Source organism: Arachis ipaensis, chromosome B7 (genome assembly GCF_059453495.1).
Source record: "Arachis ipaensis isolate K30076 ecotype BB chromosome B7, ASM5945349v1, whole genome shotgun sequence".
Classification (NCBI taxonomy): domain Eukaryota; kingdom Viridiplantae; phylum Streptophyta; class Magnoliopsida; order Fabales; family Fabaceae; genus Arachis; species Arachis ipaensis.
Genome location: NC_142442.1, coordinates 37,405,103 through 37,430,270, shown reverse-complemented (window position 1 = coordinate 37,430,270; position 25,168 = coordinate 37,405,103). Strand labels below are relative to the sequence as shown.

General features: G+C 36.0%; 2 protein-coding genes and 1 pseudogene across 11 annotated transcripts; 2 read left to right on the top strand and 1 right to left on the bottom strand.

The window, feature by feature from the left end:
* The first annotated feature begins 247 nt into the window (after positions 1-247).
* On the top strand, positions 248-4,553 carry LOC107609552 (uncharacterized). Its single transcript, XM_016311552.3, has 2 exons — positions 248-451; positions 2,165-4,553. Exon 2 carries the CDS (start codon positions 2,187-2,189, stop codon positions 4,251-4,253), a length of 2,067 nt encoding a protein of 688 aa, XP_016167038.1. The 5' UTR covers positions 248-451; positions 2,165-2,186; the 3' UTR covers positions 4,254-4,553.
* A 2,609-nt stretch (positions 4,554-7,162) lies between these two features.
* On the bottom strand, positions 7,163-14,753 carry LOC107608966 (PPR superfamily protein). 10 transcript variants are annotated; one of them, XM_088493894.1, is made up of 9 exons: positions 14,454-14,753; positions 14,213-14,385; positions 12,695-12,776; positions 8,974-12,558; positions 8,826-8,881; positions 8,073-8,241; positions 7,850-7,924; positions 7,461-7,672; positions 7,163-7,350 (listed from the first exon to the last, which is right to left on the bottom strand). In XM_088493894.1, the coding sequence occupies exon 4, from the start codon at positions 12,318-12,320 to the stop codon at positions 9,057-9,059; it is 3,264 nt and encodes a 1,087-aa protein (XP_088350020.1). In that variant the 5' UTR covers positions 12,321-12,558; positions 12,695-12,776; positions 14,213-14,385; positions 14,454-14,753; the 3' UTR covers positions 7,163-7,350; positions 7,461-7,672; positions 7,850-7,924; positions 8,073-8,241; positions 8,826-8,881; positions 8,974-9,056. The 10 variants fall into 10 exon arrangements, with proteins under 10 accessions (XP_088350020.1, XP_088350024.1, XP_088350023.1 ...); XM_088493898.1 differs by having other exon boundaries at positions 7,850-7,969; positions 14,213-14,231; positions 14,296-14,735; XM_088493897.1 differs by having other exon boundaries at positions 7,850-7,969; positions 8,826-12,558; positions 14,213-14,231; positions 14,296-14,735.
* Positions 7,552-8,288, top strand: LOC148550865 (cytochrome P450 71D11 pseudogene; annotated as a pseudogene).
* Positions 14,754-25,168: the final 10,415 nt, after the last annotated feature.

Genomic DNA, 25,168 nt, shown 5'->3' with positions numbered 1-25,168 from the left:
TTTTATGATTTGTGCTCTCCAAAGATCTAAAAATGTAAAAGTCCAAATTGTATGTTCTAAATTTCTAATTAAACCAAAAACGTGGTTATCACTCCAATATAAAAAATAAGAAGAATATTAAAAAATTATTAATATTTAAAAATATAAAATAAAATATATTATTAAATTACGTTAAATTTAAAAATTAAATTAATAATTAAATAATAATTTAAAAAATAATAAATTTGGATGGTCTTCTCCCATTTCTAGAAAAATAATTTGCTACAACAAAAATTTGAACCCCAACTCCCCTAACATTGGCGGCTGCTGCTACGGTGCTACCTTCTTCTCATTCTCTGTCCGAACTCCGCCAGGGTCGCCGTCGCCGGCATCGTTGATCTCCTCCTGCATCGCTACTCCTTGTAACTCCTGCGTCGCCACCTGCGCGTCTGCCGCAGCGTCTCTGTCCCTAGTAAGACTTACTACTCTCTCAATTGCTGCCTTGAATTTGCTTCATGTTTCATCAATTTTATTAGTAATTTATCCAAATTTTTACCTGGCTGAGTTTCTGTATAATTGCTGAGTTGCTGCTTAATTGCTGAGTTGCTGCTTAATTGGTCAAACAATTTTGCCTCTTTTGTGTTTTTTGTCTGTTTATCTCTATCATTAATTAGAGATTTTTTTTTTTTAATTTTGAAGATGGATGCTAACAATAATTAACAATCACAAAGTAGTGAAGATACCGCTGCCAAGAATCCACATCGGTTTTTAATTATGAATTTTCATGTGTTGAACACTTGAACTTTGAATGTAAAATTTTAATGAGAAAAAGTAGACAAATTATTAGGTTAAAAGTAGACAAGAAACTACAAAATTCTTAAAATTCCACAATACTATGAATATTAAATTTAAAAAAACATATTCATCATCATCTTTACCACCCCCACCCCCACCATTACCACCACCACCATCATCATCACAGTTTCATAGTCATCCTCCACCATTGTCATCCATTACTGCAGCCATTTTTCATATTCATCATCATACCCTACTAGTATCACCACAATCATAGATTCAATAGCATCCACCATTAACTATACTTAACCAACAATCACAGAAAAACAAATCACACAATAGTATAGAAATTTCACAAGTCAACAATCAAATTTTTTTTCCAAAAGAAAAATAAAAATAAAACAGAAACAAAAAAGGCTAGGGAAGGGTAGATTTACAGGAGAGGTGAAGGGAGGCAGAGGGAGAGGAGAGGTGAAGGAAAAGGTGAACACAGAAGGAGGTGGGAGGCAGGGTAGAGAGGTAGAGGCAAAAGCAAAGGCAAGGCACAGAGAGAGGAGGGTGGCAGTGACGATGAGTAGAGGTGAGGGAGGAAGGTGGAGCAAGAGAAGGGAAAGAAGAAGAGAGGAGGGTGGCAGTGGGGAAGTGAGAGGCAAAGTTGCAGAGAAAGTAAGGATGACAAGGGAGGAGCAGCAGAAAAAAAGAGAGGAAGGAGAGAGGGGGGGGGGGGGAAAGAAGGATTACAATAAGGGATAAAACTGGAATTTTGAAAAATAATTAGAGACAAAAGTGGAAAAATTTGTATCTCACAAGTTTTGTCTCCGTGTTTCAGCCCTAACGAGAGACACTAAAGACATGTATTTTATGTGCACTCGTGTGCTGCCATGTACATTGAAATTTTGTGTCTCAACAAACAAATAGCGGACATGTACAGTGGTATTCGAGTCTCCTATGGGCATGGACACTAACAAACACAGCCTATATTATTACATTCTAGATCAGCTGGACACATCTTAATTATTCTATAGTAATCAGAAATTTTGTCAGGTCTTGTCTCTATCTCTTCATTCTCGCAATTTCTTGGATGGTTAATGGTTATGTTTCTGAATGCTGGTCTACTACTTTGCTTGGATATCTGGATATGTTGGGAGATGAACATTTTTAGGTAAAGTTTAAGAAGATTGATTGTTGCCAATTTCTTGTTTCTGAAATGAATTTCCCCCTTCATAGCCATCTTCATGTTTTTGTTGTTATTCAGGCTTACAGAAAACATATAACCTTAGAGAACAAAGAAAAGTTAGTAATTGAATTCAAAACTGCCTCTTTCATAATGTAATGAAGAGTTGTTTACGATTGAGTGTGCATATGGAATCTGTGGTTTTTTGTCTTTCAGGTTATAGGAGTTGGTGAAAACTATGGATTTGGTGGCGTCCCACAAACAGTTTTGCTCATTTGGGCATTTGCTTAAGGATGGCACAAGAGATTGTAGCACCAGAAGTAGGACTTTGGATAACACTAGTTCTGTATTCAATTTAGGAGTAAGTAATATCTCTGTTAAATCTCATTCACTATGTTCCTCTGATGATAGCAGTGTTACTGCGTTTGGAAAATCTAAGAGCAGTTGGTCTAGAAGGTATCGGTGTGTTTCTGCTGTTTTGAAATATGAAACTTTTGGTTTGAATGGTAGTTCACAACATTCTATAAAGTTTCCGAAAGGGGATTCAAATGAGGAGGAATCCTTGCCAAATGGTGTTAGTGCTTCCCTGAATTTTGAGGAATTTGAGAATAATCATCTGCAAATGTTGGTTAGAAATGGGGAAATGGAGGAAGGGTTAAAGCTTTTAGAGCATATGATTAAACATGGCAATATCCCTGATGTCAATGCGTGCAGTGCTCTGGTCTGCCAATTTTGCAAGGTTGGCAGGACCAAGAAGGCAAGGAGAATCATGAAAATTTTGGAGGAGTTTGGTGGTGTTATTGATTTAACCAGTTACAATATTTTGATTGATACTTATTGCAAATCAGGGGCGATAGAGGAGGCCTTGTGGGTTTTGGATCGCATGAGTGTTGCTCCTAATGCCATTACTTTCGATACAATTTTTCGTAGTTTGTGTGGTAGAGGGAAACTGAAGCAAGCCATGGAAGTTCTTAACAGGCAGCTGCAAAGCGAGTGTCATCCAGATGTGATTTCATACACTGTATTGATTGATGCAACTTGTAGAGAATCTGGAGTTGATCAGGCAATGAAGTTGATTGATGAGATGAGAAGCAAAGGATGCAAACCCGATGTGGTCACATATAATGTTATTATCAATGGTATTTGCAAAGAAGGTAGGTTGGATGAAGCAATCAGATTGTTAAGTAACTTGCCCTCCTATGGTTGTCAGCCTGATGTAATCTCGCATAATATTATTTTGCGTGGCTTGTGTAGCATGGGAAGATGGATGGATGCTAAGGGGCTAGTTGCTGGCATGATTTGTAAGGGTTGTTCCCCTAGTGTTGTTACTTTCAATATCTTGATTAGTTTCCTCTGCCAAAAAGGCTTGTTGGGCCAAGCCATTGATATATTGAAGATGATGCCTAAGCATGGTTGTTTGCCTAATCCCAGGAGTTACAATCCATTGCTTCAAGGGTTTTGTTATGTAAATAAGATTGATAGAGCAATTGAATACTTGGAAATAATGGTAAATAAGGGTTGTCACCCAAATATAGTGACCTATAATATCTTGCTGTTAGCATTATGCAAAGATGGGAGGGTGGATGATGCAGCTGAAATAATGAACCAACTCAGTTGCAAAGGGTGTTCTCCCAGTCGAGTCACTTATAATATAGTAATTTATGGGCTTTTAAATGTGGGAAAAACAGAGAATGCAATGGAACTCTTCAAAGAGATGTGCCGAAAAGGTCTTAAACCTGATAAAGTTTCTTACAATACGCTCATTGATGGGCTTTTAAAGGCAGGAAAGACAGATCTTGCTATGGAACTCTTCGAGAAGATGCGCACAAGAGGTCCTAAACCTGATACAATTACTTACACTTCACTAGTTAGGGGTCTTAGCCGCAAAGGAAAGGTTCGTGAAGCAATCAAGTTTCTACATGACTTGGAAGCATTGGGTTTCAGGCCTAATGTGTTCTTTTATAACTCAGTCATGAAGGGGCTCTGTAAAGCTCAGCAAACCAGTGCTGCCATCGATTTTCTGGCTCGTATGACAGCCAAGGGATGTAAACCAAGTGAGGATACATATAAGATTCTTGTGGAAGGAATTGCTTGTGAGGGATTAGTTAAGGAGGCTTTGGGATTATTAAATGTGTTGTGCTATGGAAGATTTGTGAGGAAAAGTTTGGCTGAAAAGGTAGCAATGAATATATATAGAATACATCAACAACTAGAGCAACCACTAAGTGTTATCTCTCAAACCTATAATTTAGTTAATGTAGCACCTTCAAACAAATCAACTCATACCTCCAGTTGCTTGTCTTGATTATCTTTTTTCTTAGTTTCTTTTCATTGATTGTTACATTTTTAGCTATAAGTTTAGGGTTTAGGGTTTAGGGTTTAAGCAAATAGTGCTTTCTGTTTTTGAATCCTGAAAATATAAAACAGCACATGCATATGCTTGTATGAATTTGCTTTAGTTTTGCTGAGTTTAGGGTTTAAGGTTCAGGACGATTGTGCACGCTAGTAATGTGCAGTTGTACTTGCTTAAGGAAGGATTTGTTTATTTATTTATTTATTTATTTGATAATCTATTTATCTTTAGGGTGCCGTATTGCTGTTACCAGATTGTTTCTAATTGTTCTGTGGTTGCGAAGGCATAAAAAGTTTAAAAAAAAAAAAAATCTGTGTTTCAGTTTGAATAATGCATAAATATAACAGAATTTAGCAAATTTAGTGATGTCCAATTTTCATCCTAATATAGTATTTTCTTTATTCTAACTTAAAAAAAATCATATAATATTTTTTTATCATTTTTAAAAGTTGAATACAAAATAATTTGTTAAGACATATTACATTTGTTATTAACATTGAGTAAAAGCAATAATGACATAAAAATTAAGATATTAACATACATGCTTTATTAATTTAATATATTATTTGACAGCATATTAGTTTACATTTTAATATAAAAATTATATTATATGAGGAAAGCAGCCTAACCGGCATTTTATGATAGTAATAATATAAAAATATTATATACACATAAAAAATTAATTATTTATATATATTTATATATTTTTTTATTAAATAATTAATTATTAGAATAATTAAATATATTATAATAAAATAATAAAACCTTAAATAATTAAGAAAAAAAAACAAATAGGTCCCTGACCTTTTGATCCGTAAACATTTAAATTTTTGAGAATTTGAAAATACATTTAAGTTTATGACTTTTTCAAAATCTAGACATATTGATACCTCATGTTCATTTGGGTATGTCAGATTCAACGGAAAAATCAAGGGTGACTCCCGTTGTACTGACCTAGTTGATACGGATGTACAGGTGAGAGATATTTTAAAATTGAACAAATGAAACTCAGAGATTGATATGTCCAGATTTTGAACAGGTCGGGAACTTAAATGTATTTTTAAATTCTCATAAACTTAAATTTCTGCAGACCAAAAAGTCAGGGATCGATCTGTCATTTTTCTTAATAATTAATTATTTGCCGTGATGATTAGTGGCTGAATTCTTATGTAGAAGTTTGAAGTATGATTTTAGTAATTTTATATTTTTTTACGAAATAATTAATTATTTACCGTGATGATTAGTGGCTGAATTCTTATGTAGGCTTGGTTTGGTAAAGCTTTTACTTTTCGAAAATAGTTTATGAAAGCTATCTTTAAAAGACAGCTTTTCAAAAACTACAACACTTGCGTTTGGTAAAATCCTTTTAAAAATAGCTTTTAATAAGTATAACTGTATAAGCACTACAATTGTGTTTGGTAAAACAACTTTTAGAAATTAAAAAAAATTATAATAAATATATTTAAAACGAAGAATAATTTCTTTTTTCAAATTCTTTAAAATTTTATATAATATTTTAAAATAAAATAATTTTAAAATAAAAATTTCATAATAAACATAGACATAATAAATAAATTTTTTATTTTTTAATTTTAAAATTTTATATAAGTATCATAAAAATATATTTTATCCTAAACATCATCACTAAAAATACTAAATTACTTAAATCACTATAACTTAATTTTTTTTTCACCAATCAAACTTGATGCTATATTATTTTGAACTATCTCCATAGTATTTAAAAATACTATAATGAACATAAATGTAAGTATTAAATTTAAAAATTAGTTAACATACGAAGTTATATTAGACTTTTAAAATTTAAAAAGTATAAGCTAACTTTGAAAAGCCGCAAATATAAGTATTTGGGCTTTTTAATTTACCAAACGCAAAATGAGGTGCTTTGTTTTTAAAAAATACAAACACCTTTTTAAAAAGTTTTACCAAAACAAGCCGTAAAAGTTTGAAGTATGATTTTAATAATTAATTTTAAAAGTAATGCCGATTAATTCAATAGTTCGATAAATGACACTTGAATGCTTGGTGTGGAAAGCCGTAAAAGTTTGAAGTATGATTTTAATAATTAATTTTAAAAGTAATGCCGATTAATTCAATAGTTCGATAAATGACACTTGAATGCTTGGTGTGGAAATTGTGGGTATGTGCTCATGGGTAACCGGAGCAAAACATCTTACAACGATTTTCTTACTTATGAGGTTGTTTTTTATTTTGATAGTACCGAAATTTGTACTTACCATATAAAATGTATATCACACTTGTAGATTATGTGAATTCCCTATTATTTTTCCGCCATTAAAATTTGGGTGAATCTAATAGCAGCGACGGTTTATATCAACTTTCCCTTCACAATAACTGGGTCATAGATTGAAGTGGTGGTCCTTTTTTAACTCATGAAAAAATTGAAAACTCCACTGCCTGTTAAAAGACGGATATTTTTTATTTAAATTAAATAAATATAAAATTTACAAAAATATATAAAATATAGCATAATTACATAAATGTATAATGTGTCATATTATAGTTACTGAGGAGATTTTAAAAAATAAATAGATCTCAAATACTCAAACCCCGATCTATCACAAGAGCTAAATGAGTATTGAATACCCAAGATACGTACAAAATTCATAAAAGGTCTCAGAATCCGAAATATGCACAAAATTCTAATTGACGTCTCAATGACTGAGATGGCTGTATAATTGAATTAATGCTATATTTGTTTGATTTTTATTTTTCCATTTCATACAATTTAATTCAAATAATTTTAAATTTTAAAATTATAAAAATATTTAATTAAAAAATTTAGATGATTATAATTTAAATTAATAATTTAATTTAATTCAATAAAAATAAATATACTTATATTATTGTACTAATTATTTGTGAGTACTGCAAAATCAGATAACTACATAATTTCTTTTTACAGTTTCCCCAAAAAAATGGGGGTGGGAGAGAAGATCTCCTACTTCTGTTTGATTAAAAAAGGAAGTCACCACCACTATACCCAGCCCAGCTAGTCAGCTGTGTAAAACTACTCAAACTAGCAATAAAAATAAGATTTTTTTTTTATTTTAAAAACAAAAAAAGAAACTTAACCAAGGTTGCATTGCAAAAGAAAATTTCCTCCAGGAAATATATTGCATAAGCTTGTTTTCTTAGTAATTTGTTTAACTTTCTGGGATAGTCAGGAGGAAAAGGCCATCAACAAGCTCTGTATTGGGTTTCCATAGACTACTATTAGATGCCTCACTTTTGAGGTTTGTTATGACAAGCATCTGTGGCTTTTGATGATGATGGAATCAACAGCTGTGGTTGCCACAAAAGTTCAACCAGCGGTTTACCCTTCGGCATCCCTAGACCAAAGCAGATTGCACAATCAGATAACCAAGAGTATCTTTTTTTTTTTTTTTTATATATATATAAATATTGACAATCTAAATGAGATGATCAAGGACCCAAGAGTAATGCAGAAAGCACAGCTCGAGGTGAGAGAGATATTCGACATGAGTGGAAATGTCAATGAGACTTACATAATGAGCTCAAGTATTTGAAACCAGTGGTCAAAGAGACCCTAAGGTTACACCCTCCAGCTCCACTTTTGATTCCTAGAGAATGTAGAGAAGCATGTGAGATTAATGGATATCATATACCTGTCAAAAGTACAGTCACTGTGAATGCTTGGGCAATTGGAAGAGATCCAAACTACTATTGTGAACCAGAGAGGTTTTATCCAGAGAGATTTACTGATAGTACCATTAACTACAAAGGAAGTAATTTTGAATACATTCCATTTGGTGCTGAAAGAAGAATATGCCCGGGCATCAAATTAAGCTTAATAAATGTTGAGCTGGCCGTTGCATATTGCTGTATCACTTTGATTGGGAGCTTCCTAATGGAGTGAAATGTGAGGACTTGAACATGACTGAGCAATTTGGAGTGACGTTAGAAGAAAAAATGACCAGCAATTGATTCCTATTGCTTCTAGTTATTTGCATGAAGAACATAAATAACACAACCAGAAGCTATAACTTTTGATAATGGTCACTATCTTTTGAAATGAAGCATTGTCCATCTTTGTTGATTCCAGTAGAGTAGAATGCAAAATCCATGATGAAAAAAATATGAGATTTTGCTGTGAATGTTAATCAAATAATTTTGTATGTGCATCAATATTACAAACTGATTAATGAAATGTGTTACTGTGTGCCATGTTTGAAAGACAAGCAGGATAAGCTGGTGTTTGAAAAACATGCAAAGCTTTGAATGCATTTCTGCTTTATAGACTACACAGCACGATGCAAAACAGGCAGCTAAGAAGGATAAATAGCTTGTTAGTATAGTTGAGTGCAATAGGTTCTGTGCTTTTGAGAATAAATCTTGATACTCAAAATATGAAAATTGTTGTTTGCATGTTGAACTTTAATTTTATCAAATTGTGCTAGATGAGTTGAATTGTAATTGAACTATGGTTAATTAGCCATAAAATTTGGGTGTAATTTTATGTACCTGGCCGAGTTTGAGAGATTCTGAGAGGATTCTTTTAGCTTTAAGTGAAACCAGACCTGTAGCGAACAGTACATGAAACATAAGTAGGTTGCATTTCAAATGATTAAAAAAGTACTATCACAACAAAATAGGAATCAAGGTTGCAAACCATATCAGCAACATTGCATCAAGCAGGGTAACAAAACTGCCATCTCAACTGCACCTCCAATTCATCCAACGAAAAGCATGCTGTTAGCAACCAAACTTTCTTCTCCTTTTATCTCTCAAGTGAATCAACTCTTTCCTAGCAATCACTAATAACTCATTCAAGCTTTCAGTGCCTTGACATAAATCCAAAATAAACAGCTCCCTTGCCTGTAGATCTCTCAAAAGCTTTTCACTTTCGTTGTGATAATTTCCATCACAAAAAGAATCAATGAGAACAGTAAATATAGAGGTATTGGGGCAAATATCTCTTTGTTTCATCTCCTCATAAAGTTGAAAAGCAGATTCAGTATCACCATTAGCACAAAGGCCTGATACAAGAACATTGTATGCAGCAACATCAAGCTTTAAATGGCAACGCTCCATTATATTCTTCAATTCTAAAGCCTTTGCAACATTAGCTTCTTTGCAACAAGCATGCATTAATGTGGTGAAGGTAGCAGTAGTTGGAATGATTTTCTTCCCAAGCATGAAATCAAGAACCCAAACAGCATTTTCGGTCTTCCCTGAACGTGCAAGACCTCTAACAATAGCACTCATAGCAACATCACTGGAGGTGACACCAAGTGTTCTCATCTCATCTTGAAGTTTCATTGCTCCTTTTACATTTCCAACTCTACACATGCTATTGATTAAAGTGATATATTGTTTACATGTAGGAACAGAACCATTTGCCGATAAGGCTTGCAAAACATTATGGGCTTCATCAAAAGCACCAGTTCTAATATGTCCAAGAAAAAGGGCATTGTATGTATCTACATTAGGAATAACTCCTAACCTATTCATCAGTTTTACCAGATCAAAGGCCTTTTTGATCTGATCCCTTTCACAGAGCTTAGTAATAAGCATGTTAAATGTAAAACAGTCAGCAGTAGAACCTTCAAGTGTTATCCATCTTAAAATTTTTACAGCAACATCCAATGATCCAGAGCTACAATACCCAAGAATAAGAGAATGCCAAGTTAACCTATCCTTCCTGAAACCGTCTCTGATCATGCCATTATACAGCATAGAACACTTTGCCATCGCATGCCTCTTTGAATATCCATGCATGAGAATATTGTAAGTAGCTAAATTGAAGGCTAAACCTCTATTCCTCATTGTGGAAAGGATATCATTTACCTTTGACATTTTCCCCTTCCTTGAGTACCAATCCAACAGTACATTCAATACTACAGTATCAGGGGTAACACCTTTGTTCAGCATATCTTCAAAAATATAGAAAGCAAATCTTGAATGTCCTGCCTTAAGAAGCCCATCAATTATACTAGTGTACAAGACAAGATTAGGATGTAACAATCCTTTCTCAATTGCCTTCTCTGAGAAAAGAAGTGCAGCAACCACTTCATGCTTCTTGCATAGCAACCCAATAAGATTGCTGTATGTATAACTATCTGGCATAAAATTGTTTTTAATCATCTCATAAATAAGGGCAACTGCATCTGATAAATTACCTAATCTACATGCCCAAGTAAGTACTGTGTTGTAGAAAACATTATCAACAACATAAGGAATGCAAGAAAGTTGATGCATAAACGTGATTGCCTCTTTAATACATCCACTAGTGCAAAGTCCTTTCACCAGGCCACCATATGTGAACCGACTAGGGGAATGGCCTAAGCTAATCATTTTATCAAACACAGAAAATGCTTTTAATGCATTACCAGAATTTCCATAACTATTTACAATGCAATCAAAAGTAACAGAATCAGGATCAAGACTCATCCTGCTCATGTGATCCATAAAGTACTCAGCCTCTTCAAGTCTCCCACATCTACAAAAAGTGGCAACCAACACATTGCATGTGAATCGATCTGCAACGTGACCACTACGGTTCATAATTGCATAAGTATTTAATGCCTCTTCAAGGTTTCGCATCTTACAATAATTGTAGATTAATGTTGAATACAAACTGCTGTTTGGCACTACTCCAGCCTTGTACATTTTACACATTATCTCCTTTGCATTATTTATCTTCCCCACCCTCAAAAATCCATTTATAAGAACTGAAAATGTAATGACATCAAGATTGATGGAAACTTCTAACAAATCATCCATCAAATGTGCAGCTTCTTCAAGTAGGCCATTCTTACACATCCCATCAATCATTGTAGTATAACTAATACGACAAATTCTCACCCCATTCATCCTCATTCGTTCAAGGATTCTGGATACCAACCCAAATTCAGCATGCTTGGATAGCCCATTCAAAAGAGCTCCATATGTCACTTCATTAGGTCTCAAACCATGTGACTCCATCAGATCAACGAGTCTGAAGGCTTCCCCAAAGTTGCCGTTGCGACAATGCCCATCAACCAAAGTATTGTAACTGATGCTATTAGGGAACAAATTAAACAACAACATCTCATCAAAGACTCGAGAAGCAACTGCAATCTTCCCCTCCTTAACAAATCCATTAATGAGAGTGTTGTAAGTGATCTCGTTGGGATACACCGCATTCTTTCTCATCCTTTTCAACATTAAGTAACCTTTCGCGCTCTTGCCTTCCCTGCACAAATTGTCTATCAACACATTATATGTACAAACATCAACTGCAATACCCTTAGCTTCCATGCGATCAATCATTTCTGACGCCCCTTTATACTTCCCCTTCTTGCAATACCAATTGAGCAAAGTATTATAAGTAACCACATTCGGAAAATAACCACTCTCTTCCATCTTCCTCAGAAGCAAACCAGCACTCTTAAACTTCCCCCGCTCACACAAAGCATTTAACAATATGTTGAACGTTGCAACATCAGGATGAACCCTCTTGGCAAGCATTCCTTTGAAAAAGGACCAAAAAAGGTCATGAGTCCGGCCCTTCGCCAACGAACCAAGCACCATGTTACAAGTGCATACAGAAGGCTTGAACCCCCGGGATCCCATCAAGTAGAAAACCTGCACAGCATCTCCAACCATGTTTTCTTTCAAGCAAACTCGAATCAAGATGTCGAATACAGCAGGGCTAGAGTTGCAAATTGGGTATGTGTCCATAAGAGCAAAAAAGGCAGAGTTCAAGCCAATTGGCAAATGCAACAAATGGGACAAGGTTGCTTTGGCAAAATTGTACATTCTAGCCCTAACAAGTATGTGAGTGGTAGTGCATAGTATGTGTGTGACATGATTGAGCTCAAAATTGGGCTGGTTAATAACCCAATTCAGAAATTTGAGAGCTAATCTTCCATGGACAGGTCTCAGTGAAGCCAAACTATACCTCATACAGTTGAGTGATTCCCAACGGTGCACAGTGAGAAATGTGTATATGCTCTTCTCCATATTCAAAACCATAAGTTATTTTCAAGAAAAAAGAGAGAGAAAGACAGTGAAGTGATCATAAAATTGAATGGATGCAGGAGGTGCAAAAGAGAGAGAAATCGTCGGTGACACACTCACTCCATCACATTCTGCTGTCACCTCTTTTGCCGTACACTCTATGTTCCTCTTCTGTCTTCTCTGTCTACTGCTTGCCACTTTGTTTCATTGGCTAAAAGTTTTTTAGTCAAACTCAACCCCCAACAATGGTTCCCTGAAAGAATTTAAAATTAAAACCAAAAGGGTCAACTCAACCCCCATTTCCATGCAAATCAGAAATAAATAAACAAATAAACTAATTTAAGAATTGTTAAAATGAGATCTGATGAGAGAATAAAAAGAGTGCGTACCTGGAGGCAAGGAAGAATCTCTGGCTTAAAAATCCATAAAACAAAGTATTCAACCAATAGGAGTAGAGCTACAATTATCGATCTTATACAAAACATGAACAATTAATTCAGCAAGAATGTAGGTAAAAAAGAAAACATTCAGCAAATAACTACATCAAGAACAGCAGCAACACAGGTCAAAAAACATATTCAGCAAATAACTACATCATGAACAACAACAACAGGTCAAAACACAAGCATTTAGCAAAATAATTCAGAAAACTAAACAAGAAATAAACACAACATTTGGAAAATAAATGAACACAAGCATTTAGCAAATTAATTCAGTAAACTAAACAGGAAGTAAACACAACATTCAGCAAATAAGCAAAACACAAGCATTTAGCATATTAAATAAATATAGCCTTAACTACATCTCTTATTATCTTATTCAGAGTGACAGATGCGTTTCTAACTTTCTATAATGCACCAAACTTGCCTTCAAAATCCCATTTTATCATCCTACTTCCACGTAAGATAGAAACCTTCAAAACAGAACTTTATAACTTTGACTCTCTCGCTGGTTGGAAGTTTGAAACATGTCATTTTATCCACGTTATGTGCAGTTTAGTCCCTGATTGCATCAATTTTCTCACAATGGTAATCCAACAAATCACCAACATATATAACAAAAGTTCCTTTGGTTTGATACGTGCTTCGCTTAATTATATGCAAGTTAAAAGAGAAAATATGAAATAATAAATAATTGGTTTAGAACATAGTAATTAGATCCGAACCAGTAATCGACTTGGTCATACGACCGGGTTACTAGTTCAACCGGTAGATCACGGGTTGAACCGGTTGATCCGGTCACAATTAAATATAAATATAAAATTACAAAAAATAAGCTTAAAATTAAAAATTCAAAAACATGTCTTCACAAACACATTAATAACAATCAAATACAATAATACATTAATAACAATCAAGTATCAAAATTCTAGAAAAAAAAAATAACAGAAAAATAAGTCAATAAGTTAATAATTAACAAACTAATTAAAAACTAAATTCAACTAATTATACCAAATCAATACTGCCTATGTAAGAATCAAATCAATCAATACTAAGAATCAAATCTTCTTACAGCAACAAATTCAGCTAATTGACAATTTTCAACAACAAATTCAACTATGATAATTTTCAGCAACAAAGAATTTAACTCCAAAGATGATTTACAGCAATAAAAAAATTTGGCTAAGTGATTATTTCAGCAAGACAGCAACAAATCCAAGGTTCAGTGATGATAATCAGCAACAAATTCAACTCAGTGATGATTTTCATCAACCAAAAAAATTAGCTCAGTGATATTTTAAGCAACAAATTCAACTTACAGCGATAAATTCAACAAATCCTAGTTCAGTGATGATTTACAGCAACAAGGTAAATTAATTGATTAGCAATTCAGCAACATGGAAAAATACAGGGAGAAGAGAATTCTGGAAAAGAGAGAACAGGGGAAGCGATGATGCAGGGACTCACCAACGGTACACGGCGGCGACTCCGCGACGGCGAGGACCCGAAATTAGAAGACGACAAGCGACGACGACCCCAGGGAAGGCGACAACCCCACGAATTGCTTAGGGAGAAGGAGCCCAGGGAAGGCCGCGAGACGTTGAGACACCGGAGAGGAGACGAGACGCCGGCAAGTGTGACTGAGACGAGACTGGAGTGAGACTGAGAGGCAGAATCAATTCATATTCATAAACCCTAAAATGCTCACATGTTGTTGCAGAGGCAGAATCGAGCAGAGACAAGTCAGACAACCACGGACGACGAGCAGCAACAACCACGCACAGCTCGAGCACTCACTGGCGGAGGTAGGCGTGGCGAGATGCGAGCAGCCGACCACAGACGGAGGACAGAGGGGATACGCGAGCACACGGCACGGAGGATCCAGCAAGAGGCGCGGCGACGGCGGCGAGCGTGCGGTGGCGGTGAACCGACGTGAGCTGAGGGAGAGAAATGGGGTCGGGTGGGTAGCTTCAGAACTAGGGTATTTTTTTATTTAAAAACATCAAACGGCGTCGTTTGGGATGGGGTTTTTCTTATTAAAGAGAGTATACGTTCCCATGTAGGGGAGGGAATAATACATAAAAATACCTAAATAAAATAATTGGAATTCATATTGATCAGATTACAATTTTGTAAAGAAAAAGTACGAGGAGTCAATATATATAGTATATAATGTGTATAATGGGATTAAATTAAAATTAAATTTAAATTATAATTAATTAATTAATTTTTAATAGTTTCTAATTTGAAATTTAAAAGAAATAAGACTTTCGTCAATTACTTAAACCCACTCTAAAATGACATTTCTTTTCCCATTTAGTGTTTCTTTCTTTACGTCCGATTTTTTCATAGTTCATTGGCGCCGCTCCAAAACAAAGATACACCAGCCACCGTCCGAGATAGATCTGGCTGACGCCGACGTCCGCAAAGGCAACCGCCCAGCAACACCGTCCGATCGTGTGCGTTGTTCCCGCAGTGCCCCAGACGTGCAGCCACTCCCTCGCAGCCAGCGTGTGTCTCCCTCCCCACGTCGACGACGCAAGATAAAGGATCACAAGTGTGTTTCCTTTTATACGTCCATCACCCCTCGGAAGTTCGTAATTGGAGTGCAATTTCGTTGAACCGCTATGTCGTGTTCCATCTTCTGTCGGTAATGACAATTCATCGAATCCACAGAACAACGTTCCCAATCATGTCGTCGTCGAGGGTGAGCAATCTAATAAGATAAGCAATGTACGTTGAAACATTGATAACGGATGGTTATTTCCATATGATTTAGATGTTTATACTTAGTGCAAGTGGAGTGTTTTATTTTATGTTAATTGCTTACCTAGATGCAACATAATCATTCTTGATGCAACCAATTTTGTGCTGGTATTAAATTCATGGTATGCTTATATTAATGAAGAATTTGCATGTGATAATGAATCATGGCATATGAAGAATTTTTACACTCTCCTATATGAATATATGTATTTATATAACTAAATTTAATTTGCATGTATAAGCATTAGAGTTGGCTAGATTAGAGATCGTGTTATTCAATAAGTAATCAGCTATATTATTGTGCGTGATGCCCATAGACCCATTAGAACCTTATTGATGTAGTATATTGAATATAAAATACACCTAATGGTATTGTTATTATTATTAAGACTTTCTAAAAATATTTATTAAATAGACAAGAGTTATTAATTTATGGGCAACTTAATCTTCCACCTGCATATATATATTATTATACATAATAGATAGAAAATGAATAAAAAAACCAACTCTAGTGACTATGGACTCTGAAACCGAGGACAGAACTAAGTGCATGTTAGTTGTATGTACTGCATGTTAATCTATGTGATGTACAGTCTCATTGTGAAAGAGAATAGTAGTAGCTACAATAATTATATAATAGGTGAAATTAAATAATTAATTTAATTACTATCATTAGCGGATATTCATGCATCTGCTTCCAAGTTAAAATGGGTAGGATGATAGAGTTGATTTCTATATGTGTCACATTGTTTGTGTTGTTTAGTGAGGGTTTATGTACATGATATTTAGTAAGGGTTTATCTAATTAGTTTTTTTTCTTTGGATTTGTGCATTTATTTTGCGATTGTAGGTCATGCAACTCTCGGATGTTACTGAGGTTGGAAGTGAAGAAATGGATCTTGGTTACAAGATTTGGACTCTAGTTTAATTTTGTGTAGTCATGAACCACATGTTTGATTTGACCATTAATGGCATTGATTTTTTTTCATCTGAAACGTAGTTACCGGATCACGGTTGCCTTCTGGAGATGAAATACCAAGAGTTGGAATGCGGTTTGCGCATTGCAACTGGCTCATGAATTCTATGTTAGCTACGCAAAAAAAGTAGGGTTTGCAACTAAGATAAGGACGACAACATGTGACAAGATCACAAAAGAACCCATTAACCAAGCTATCTACTGTAATCATGACAGTTTTTGCGGGTCTCGTGTCAAAGCACCAACACGGAAGAATACGATTTCAGCCGCCGGGTGCAAGGCAAGCATATATGTGAAGTTTGATAGGGAGAAGTAAGAGTGGATTTTCTTCATGATTGAGTTGAGGCACTTGCACCCATGTTCAGCAAAAAAAAGCGGTGCACTACCATGAGTATAGGGAATTGACCATGCATGCGAAGTGTATGATCGAGGATAACGATGAGGCTGTGATTCGACCAAACAAGACATTCCTAGCATTGGCTAATGAGTCTAGAGGGGGCCGTCGAACCTGGGCTTCTCAAAAAAGGATTTAAGAAACTATATTACATCAAGACTCCGAACCAGCAACGTGAATGTAGATGTTAGGGAGATGATGAACTACTTCATGCGAATGGAGGACATCAACCCGAACTTCTTCTACGCAGTAAATCTGGACGAGGAGTATAAGTTTAGGAGTGCAGTATGGGTGGATGCAACGTGCAAGGCGTCGTATGAATATTACGGAGACGTGGTGTCTTTTGATAACACATACAGTACAAACAGGTATGATGTAGTTATGTTGATGGTTTTTAATTTTTTTTCGTACGGTCATGATCCGGTTTTTATATGTGGTTGTTTTGCGTGTAGGCATGGATTACCGTTTGCGTGTTTGTCGGTGTCAACCACCATGGTAAGTCGACCCTGCTCGTCCGTGCTCTACTAGGGAATGAGGAAACTCCAAGTTATGAGTGGGTTTTCAGCCAATGGGTGAAGTTCATAGAACTTCTCCAAAGGGAATCATCATCGATCAATGCATATCCATGTTTGGTGCAATTAGAAAGGCCCTACGTAGTACACGCCACCGTTGGTGCATCTAACACATTATGAAGAAGTTATCGCACAAGTTTGGAGGTTATTACCAGTACAAAGAGTTGTATGCTGACCTCACTGATATTGTGTGGAATTCTCGGATGGTAGAGTCATTTAAGGATAGCTGATCTGAATTTATAGATGAGTACAACTTACATAATATCACATGGTTGTCAGGTTCGTTACTGTAAAGTTACATTATGCGCTTTAATTGGTAATTCTTTGGTGCCTGGCTTTATCTATTTTATAGTAATGAGTTCAATTGAAAGTTTCTGTGCTAAGAATGATTTGTTTTTTGTAGACCTTTATGAAGACCGACGCATGTGGGTCCCCATATTTTTCAAGGGTGAATTTTGGGCTGCTATGAGGAGTACGCAAAGGAGTGAGAGCATGCACGTATTATACGGTGGATTCTTACACAACAGGACTAGGTTGGTCCAATTTGTTCATGAATATGACAATATGCTTGGAATCAAGGAGCAGAGAGAATTAGAGTATGATGCAATAGACTCGAGGATGGTTATCCCGTGTGCAACGAACTCATCTATGGAGAGATAATTTCAACAGGAGTATACTACCAGCATGTTTAGGGATGTTCAAACTGAGTTTATGAAGAAGGCTGATTGCAGAGTTCCTGTTATTGTTGAAGAGGGTGAATCAGTATGCATGAAGGTGGAAGAGAAAAACTAGTCAATGATACTATTCTTTGCATTCCATACGACATCTACTTTGACCGTTCAACACAGGAGGTTCGTTATGAGTGCAATCTTTTTGAGATTTCAGGTGTGTTATGTTATCATTGTCTTGCAGTTTTCCATATGTACAAAGTGTATAAAGTACCTACCTGCTATGTTCTCCCTCGTTGGAGTAAGAACATAAAGCGCAAGCATACTTATATCAAGAGTAGTCACGACGTGAGTTGGTCGGATAAGTCATACTGCATTCAGGGGATTATATGCATACTTCTTCAACATTACTCAGGAATTCGTCAATGACGATGATAAAACAGCCTTACTGCATGCTGCTCTGGAAGAAACAAGGTCCAAGCTGACCGAGCACCGTGCCAAGAAGAAAGAAGAAGTCCATGGGGGTCGCGACAACCCACAGAAGCATTGGCTCATAGAGTTCGAGCGTGGTGGGTCTAGACAACATTCAAGGCCCGTCAAAGATCACTACAAAGGGTCAGCCAAAGAGTAACAGGCTTGGCGCTGTATTGGAGAAGTCCTTCAAGAAATCTGCTCGGAGGAAGAACAAGAATGTCGCCTCGATATATGTTTATGTTAATCTTACATTGCACGATTATTTGGTATATTACTGTGCAACTCGTTAACTGTTGTCATCTATTTGTGTTGTTTAGCAGGTTGTTCGTTCGGAGGGATCTGAAAATATAGAGTTCGTTGCTCCTGTTGGCCGCAATGAGCCCCAGCAATTTGGTAGGTTCATGTCTTTATTAAGATCCTTCGGCAATAGTTAGTATCAGTTGGACATGGCTTTCAATATGTTATTCATGTATTAGATAGTGTAAATGAAAATGGAATTTTCCTACATGCAAATGATATCTGTGATGCTGTTGTTGTACAGACGGAGTAGATTTATTTTCTAAAAATATCGATTTTAGGTTTCTTTGTAGTTGTTGCAAGGATCTAGACTTTATTAATTCCAATATACCAGTTTAATGTGGAGTAACACAAATGCTTAGTTGTATATGATATTGGATGATTATTCTTTATGTTACTAATTTTCATATGCTATATTACATAGTCATCCGGTATGCAGATGGTCATTTTAGATAGTGATTATATGATTATCTTTACGAACAAATTTTGGATGTTCGTGTCTATATATAACCGAATGTTCACTATTATTGTACATGTGGATGGTTGGTTTTGGGGCTTCAACCATGATTATGATTTCGACATTTAACAAATTCAAGTCATTCCACTTTGAAATACGAAACAGAAATCCCTGTATCAAGACACAATTAGCCGGATGTTCGTTTCAATGTGTATCTAGATGGTTACTTTCGTAAACAAAATGGATGGTCATTTTGATTCACCGATAAGTATGTCATGCTTAAGTGGTTGTAAACCAACAAATTCACAGAATTCAAAAAGTAAAAGAGCGACCACAACTACGTCTTCTTACTGTCTTATAAATAAATTTCCAAAACTCTAACTAGTATATAAGTCAAAAAAGCATATCCCATGTAACACTTAAACATAAGTATATTACTTTTTTCTACCATTGACCTTTATCCCAGTTTGTAATCCTTCGGCACGTCGTGTCAATGTCCTCGTGCTAGGTGCTGTGAATGGTGATCTCACTTCCTTTCGCTTGTTTCGTGGTTGATTACAGCGTACAGGATCAGCTTTGTCCTCCAATAATGAAAGCACATGATCAATCAATGCATTTTGTGGCCCATAGATAATGTCTAACATCAATTCCAACCTGATTGATATAAAAATATCCTGTATGAAGATTTCCATAATGAGTTAGATGATATAACCGTGACAGTAATTTGTGTTCTAATTTACACATGGTATATTGATGAACTCCATATTTAATATAGATACATGAGTAGGTAATATTTACATCATTTCATGCATGTAGTTAGTACATTAAATAAGTTGCTTGCCCGTATATCCTTCTCCTTTGATTGTGATTAGCATGAGGACATGCTATTGCTTAAGTGTGGGGGAATTGATGAATCCATATTTAATGATAAATTTTGTATTGATTTGAGTGGATTTCATCATATAAACCCACATTTATTCCCTTAAATAGCATGCTCTTGTGTTTTCTCTCTAAATTATGTCGAATTGTGAAAACATACTATTTTGTACTTAATTTAATCAATTTTTTCCACTTTCATTCCATTCGATACCTTGATAGTTTTGATGAGTGATTTCAGGTATAATGGGTTAGAATGACTTGATAAAAGTAGAAGAGAAGCATGCAATTGGGAGAAAACATGAAGAAAACAAAGAAGAAGCTCACAGCCAAGTGTGCATAGGCACAACATCATGTGCGTACGCACGACTGACGGAACCAGCAAGTGTGCGTACGCATACGTCTGCGCGTACGCACAGGATGAAAATCAGCAAGTGTGCGTACGCATACATCTGTACATACGCACAGATACCAGCGCGTGACTTTATTAAAAAGTCACGTGGCTCGCATTTGGAGAGGCTTTTTGGCCTATTTCTGAAGTGCTGGAGCATATAAGGGAGAGGCTAGCAACACATACAACATACAATACACTAAACAACACACTTAGATAGCTTTTAGGGTAGTTTTAGGTTAGATTTTCTCTCAACTTTCTTAGGGTTCTTAATTAGGGTTTTGTAGAATTTTATAGTTTCAAGTTTTGATCTTTGATTCTAGACATTTTCCATTGTAAATATTTCTTAATTTCTCTTTTATTACACTACTTGTTCTACACTTTCTTATATTTTCATTTCCTTTATCAATACATATATAGTTTTGCAATTTTGAATTCTAGTTGATGAATTTGATACTTTATGATTATTATATGTTTGTTTGAGTTGTTAGTGTTGATTTTGATCATTTGTGGTTCATAGTTTTTATCATTTTTCTAATTTTGTCATGTTTTATGATTATGCTTACCATGTGTTTGATGAAATGCCAATTTTGATTATGGGGTAGATATCCACCCCTTGGCTTGGGAAAATGAGTATATGGGACACTAGAGCTATAATGTTCAACATTTAGTGATAATTCATGTGTTGTTAATTGTTCTTGTTTCCACTAACGTTAGTTCCTTACTAAGGTAATTAGTAAGTGAGTTAGGATTTCTGGATTAAGCATAATTATGCTCACTTGACTTACTCTTTGATGTTAAGGGTTAACTAAGTGAGATTAATCCATCATAATTATCATAGTTGTGGTTATGACAAGGAAGGAATTTCATAACTTATCCCAAGTCAAGGTTCCATTTATGTTTTGAACCACATTTTCATCAATTTTGAGTTTTACTTGTTCATATTACATATATAGTTCTTTGGTTCGTTCATTAGTATATTAATTGCAATTTTGAGTGTTCTTTAATTCCTTTAATTATTTGCTTCTTTATTGAAAACCCCTTTGCATTCACAACCAAAATTGTGCACTCTTGGTCACTAGTTCCTAAGGTGAACAACCCGAGGTTTAATTACTCTCGGTTAATTTTTTTATTTGAAAATCAAACTTTGATTTGAGAGGATAGATTGTTAGGTTGGACTATGCTACCGACGAAGTGATCCTTATTTTGAGAATTTCCGAATCGATATAATCCTCTCTATCAAGTTTTTGGCACCGTTACCGGGGACTAGTGCAATGAGTGCTATAGTTTTGGTTGTTGTGAATATGTGAATAGTGTGAATAGATACTTTTTGGGTTGCTTGTTTGCTTTTGTTGGTAATTAGGAATTTATTTCTTTTGTTAATTGATGTCTCTTGTTTTTATTTTCTATTTTCCTTTACAAGTTATCACCCTCTTTGTTTGGAGTATGGTTGTGATTATTTTGTAGGGCTTGATAACTTCAATTTTGGATTGCATCATGGGATGAGAACATCGATTTTGGAAGGAGCAACCTCCTCCATGTCACAATGAAATCCTCCCCTATATGCATACCCAAATCAAGAATATGGTGGATTTCATTTTGATTATGCACCTTCACCACCATATGCCTATAACCCATACTCCTAACATAATTCTCAATCATCACATCTTCAAACACCACACCAATACCACAATCTACCTTCTTATATACCACCTCAAAACACTTACCAACATGAATCACCTCCCACATATACAACTTTTCTCCTAAACTATGAACCTCATTTTTTATCCCAATGTGAAGTTTTTCCACCCTTGGCCCAAGACTATCAAGACCTTCAAGCATTTCTCTAAGAGCAAAAAGGATTCTGAAAGACACAAGGGCAATTCATGGCTACCATAGCCAAAGCAGTGAACCACTTGGGTCTACTACGCTCAACCTATCAAAGCACTACCTTGAGGAATGTGGAAGATCAAGTAAAGGGTGTAATGAGGAGGAGAATTTGGGATCTCAAGTGGAAGAAGAGGAGCTAAGGTTGGAACCACAACAAGAGGAGGAAGGTGGGATGAGTGAGCCGGAAGAGGTAGAGGGAGAATTGAGAGAGATTGATCTAGATGTGGATTCCATCATTGATGATTTTTTGTCCGCATTGGTCAATCCCCTTAATGATATTGATAAACCTTTCCCCTTTTGATTTGAAGAAGAGGTTGATATGGACTTCGCACAACCTCTAAAGTATGACTTAAGTGATGGAGAAAGAGGAGAAAAAGGTTGGAGAGGAAGGAGTTGACAACCAAGAAGTGGAATCTACAAGAGTAACTCCATTCAAGGAGAAAATTGAGTGGGTGGCAATTTCACCGAGAAACTTCATTGGCCCCCATCAATATGCTATCTTGGAGACAGATTACCAACTCAAAGTCCTACTTGGAGTGTTACATGGTGGAGAAAGGAGTGTTGGTTGCCAAAGGAGTCCAAAGCTCTTCAAGAAAGCCAATTCAAGCTTTGGGATTCAAGCATGGTGTAAAACACAATTGAGTGGATTCCGGAGAATGTTGGGATGCTTCAAGGGTAAATTGAAAGTTTTTCCGTCTGGCTTGAAGCATGGAGATCAACAAGAAGGAGAACGGAAAACTGAAACATGGATCCTAGAGGACCTATGAAGTGCAAGCTTGGATGGAGATTGAAGGAGAAGTGGAAATATAAGCCACCCTAACAAGAGTCTCCTCAAAATGTCCAACTTAAGGACTATAAACCAAAGTGCTAGGTGGGAGACATCCCACCACGGTAACATCTTTCTAACCCTTTCCTTGTTTATAATCTTGCTTTATTGCATTTTTTCTTATCTTAGTTAGCTTAGGATTAGTTTGATTTTGAGTTTAGTAGGTTGATTTTGCTATGGATCATGAGTTTGTGAATTTTTAAATGTTTTGGGGTTGAAATTTTAGATGAGCTAAGGTTTAATACCTTAGGATTTGAGAAATTTTTTTTGAAAAAAAGGGCATTGTGCGCGTGCACACCATTGTGCGTACGCATACAATGACTATAATTCGCGCTCTGTGTGTGCGCACCCTTCTGTGCGTACGCACACTAGTCTATGCACCTTCTGTTGAGAGCGCTTGCACGCCTTGTGCGTGGGCGTCCCGCTTTATTTTGCACTTTGTGCGTGCGCACCCTCCTGTGCGTACGCACGCAACCCTCTTTTCGCGCACCCTGTGCGAGCGCACCAACTTGTGCCCCTGCACACCAACTTACACTCCTTCTGTTGGGAGCATTGGCACGCCCCTGTACGGATGCACCCCTATCAATTTTTGCTCTTGTGCGCGCGCACGCACACACAATCCTCTTTCAAGTTGCAAAAAAAAAAAAGAGTCTTCTGTGCGTGCGCACACTCTTGTGCACGCACACTTCCTAATTCCCTCTCTGCTAACAGCACTCGCACACCCTTGTGTGTCCGCTCACCTCCCATTTTTCACCTTGTGTGCGTACGCACACATTTTTGTGCGTACGCACAAGTGCTGTTTTGGGCAAAATTTTGATTACACTTTTTCCTGAGCCCTAACGCACTTCCACCCCCGCCATCTCTCTTTTTTCTTACTTTTGCTCTATTTTTCTACTTGTCCTAGTTAATTTTAATTGAATCTCATTTTAATTTTAGTTTTGGTTTAATTATTTGTTAATTAAATAAGTTGCAAGTATTTTCTTAATGTTGATTGGGTTGCTTCTTGCTTGACATTTACACCAATGCACTTATACTTTGCCTTAATTACTAGTACCTAGTGGGTTTGGATATCCATGTTTTGATTGCACCCTAGGACAAATTATCTATAAGTGCATATTAAATTAAGTGAATTGAGTTGAAATTACTTGTTCATCATGAATTTTATATTAAATTAATCACATGACCGGTGCTTGTTTCTTGTTAATGCTTTGCATTTGTTTGAGTGACTTGACTTGATTCTTGTCAAGCTTGTCCCTTTTTGCAACAAAAACCTTGTCCGTGTTATTGTTTTCCTCTTTCTTGAGGATGAACAAGTAGTTCTCTTTTTATCATTGAATTGGTTATTGTTGATTGTGCCATTTTCGATTCATCTTGCGCTTTCACTTACATAATTTCAATATCCAATATCTCATATATTTAATTCACTTTAGTTGTGATTACATAGGTTTGTTTGTGCCCTATCTCTTGCTTATCTTTACTTGCAACCTAGGTCATTTAATTGAGGAACTCATACTATTTCTTTTTTATTGTGTGGTTGCCGTTGTACCGGACGATTGTGTGTTTTCTAAATCGTGCACACTTAGGATACACACATTGTCTTTTATCATACCACACTCATACAAACTCTTCCTCAATTCTTGTTTATTTGTTGTATACAGCAACCCGAGCTCCCGCATCCACCAGCTGAAGGTGGAGGAACATGGAGCTTCTACCTCCCGGATTATGTGCATGCACGGAGGACCGTGCAACATTTAAGTGGGCCCCGGGGGTTCGCAATTTTGGGGAGTAAAGTTCTCTTTCTAAACACTTTGCACTATTTTCTTATTTTTACTAGTTA

What these genes read in the sequence shown, in the direction of transcription:
- LOC107609552 (XM_016311552.3), top strand. Translation starts at nt 2,187, where the DNA reads ATGGATTTGGTGGCGTCCCACAAACAGTTTTGCTCATTTGGGCATTTG.
- LOC107608966 (XM_088493901.1), bottom strand. Translation starts at nt 12,320, where the DNA reads ATGGTTTTGAATATGGAGAAGAGCATATACACATTTCTCACTGTGCAC.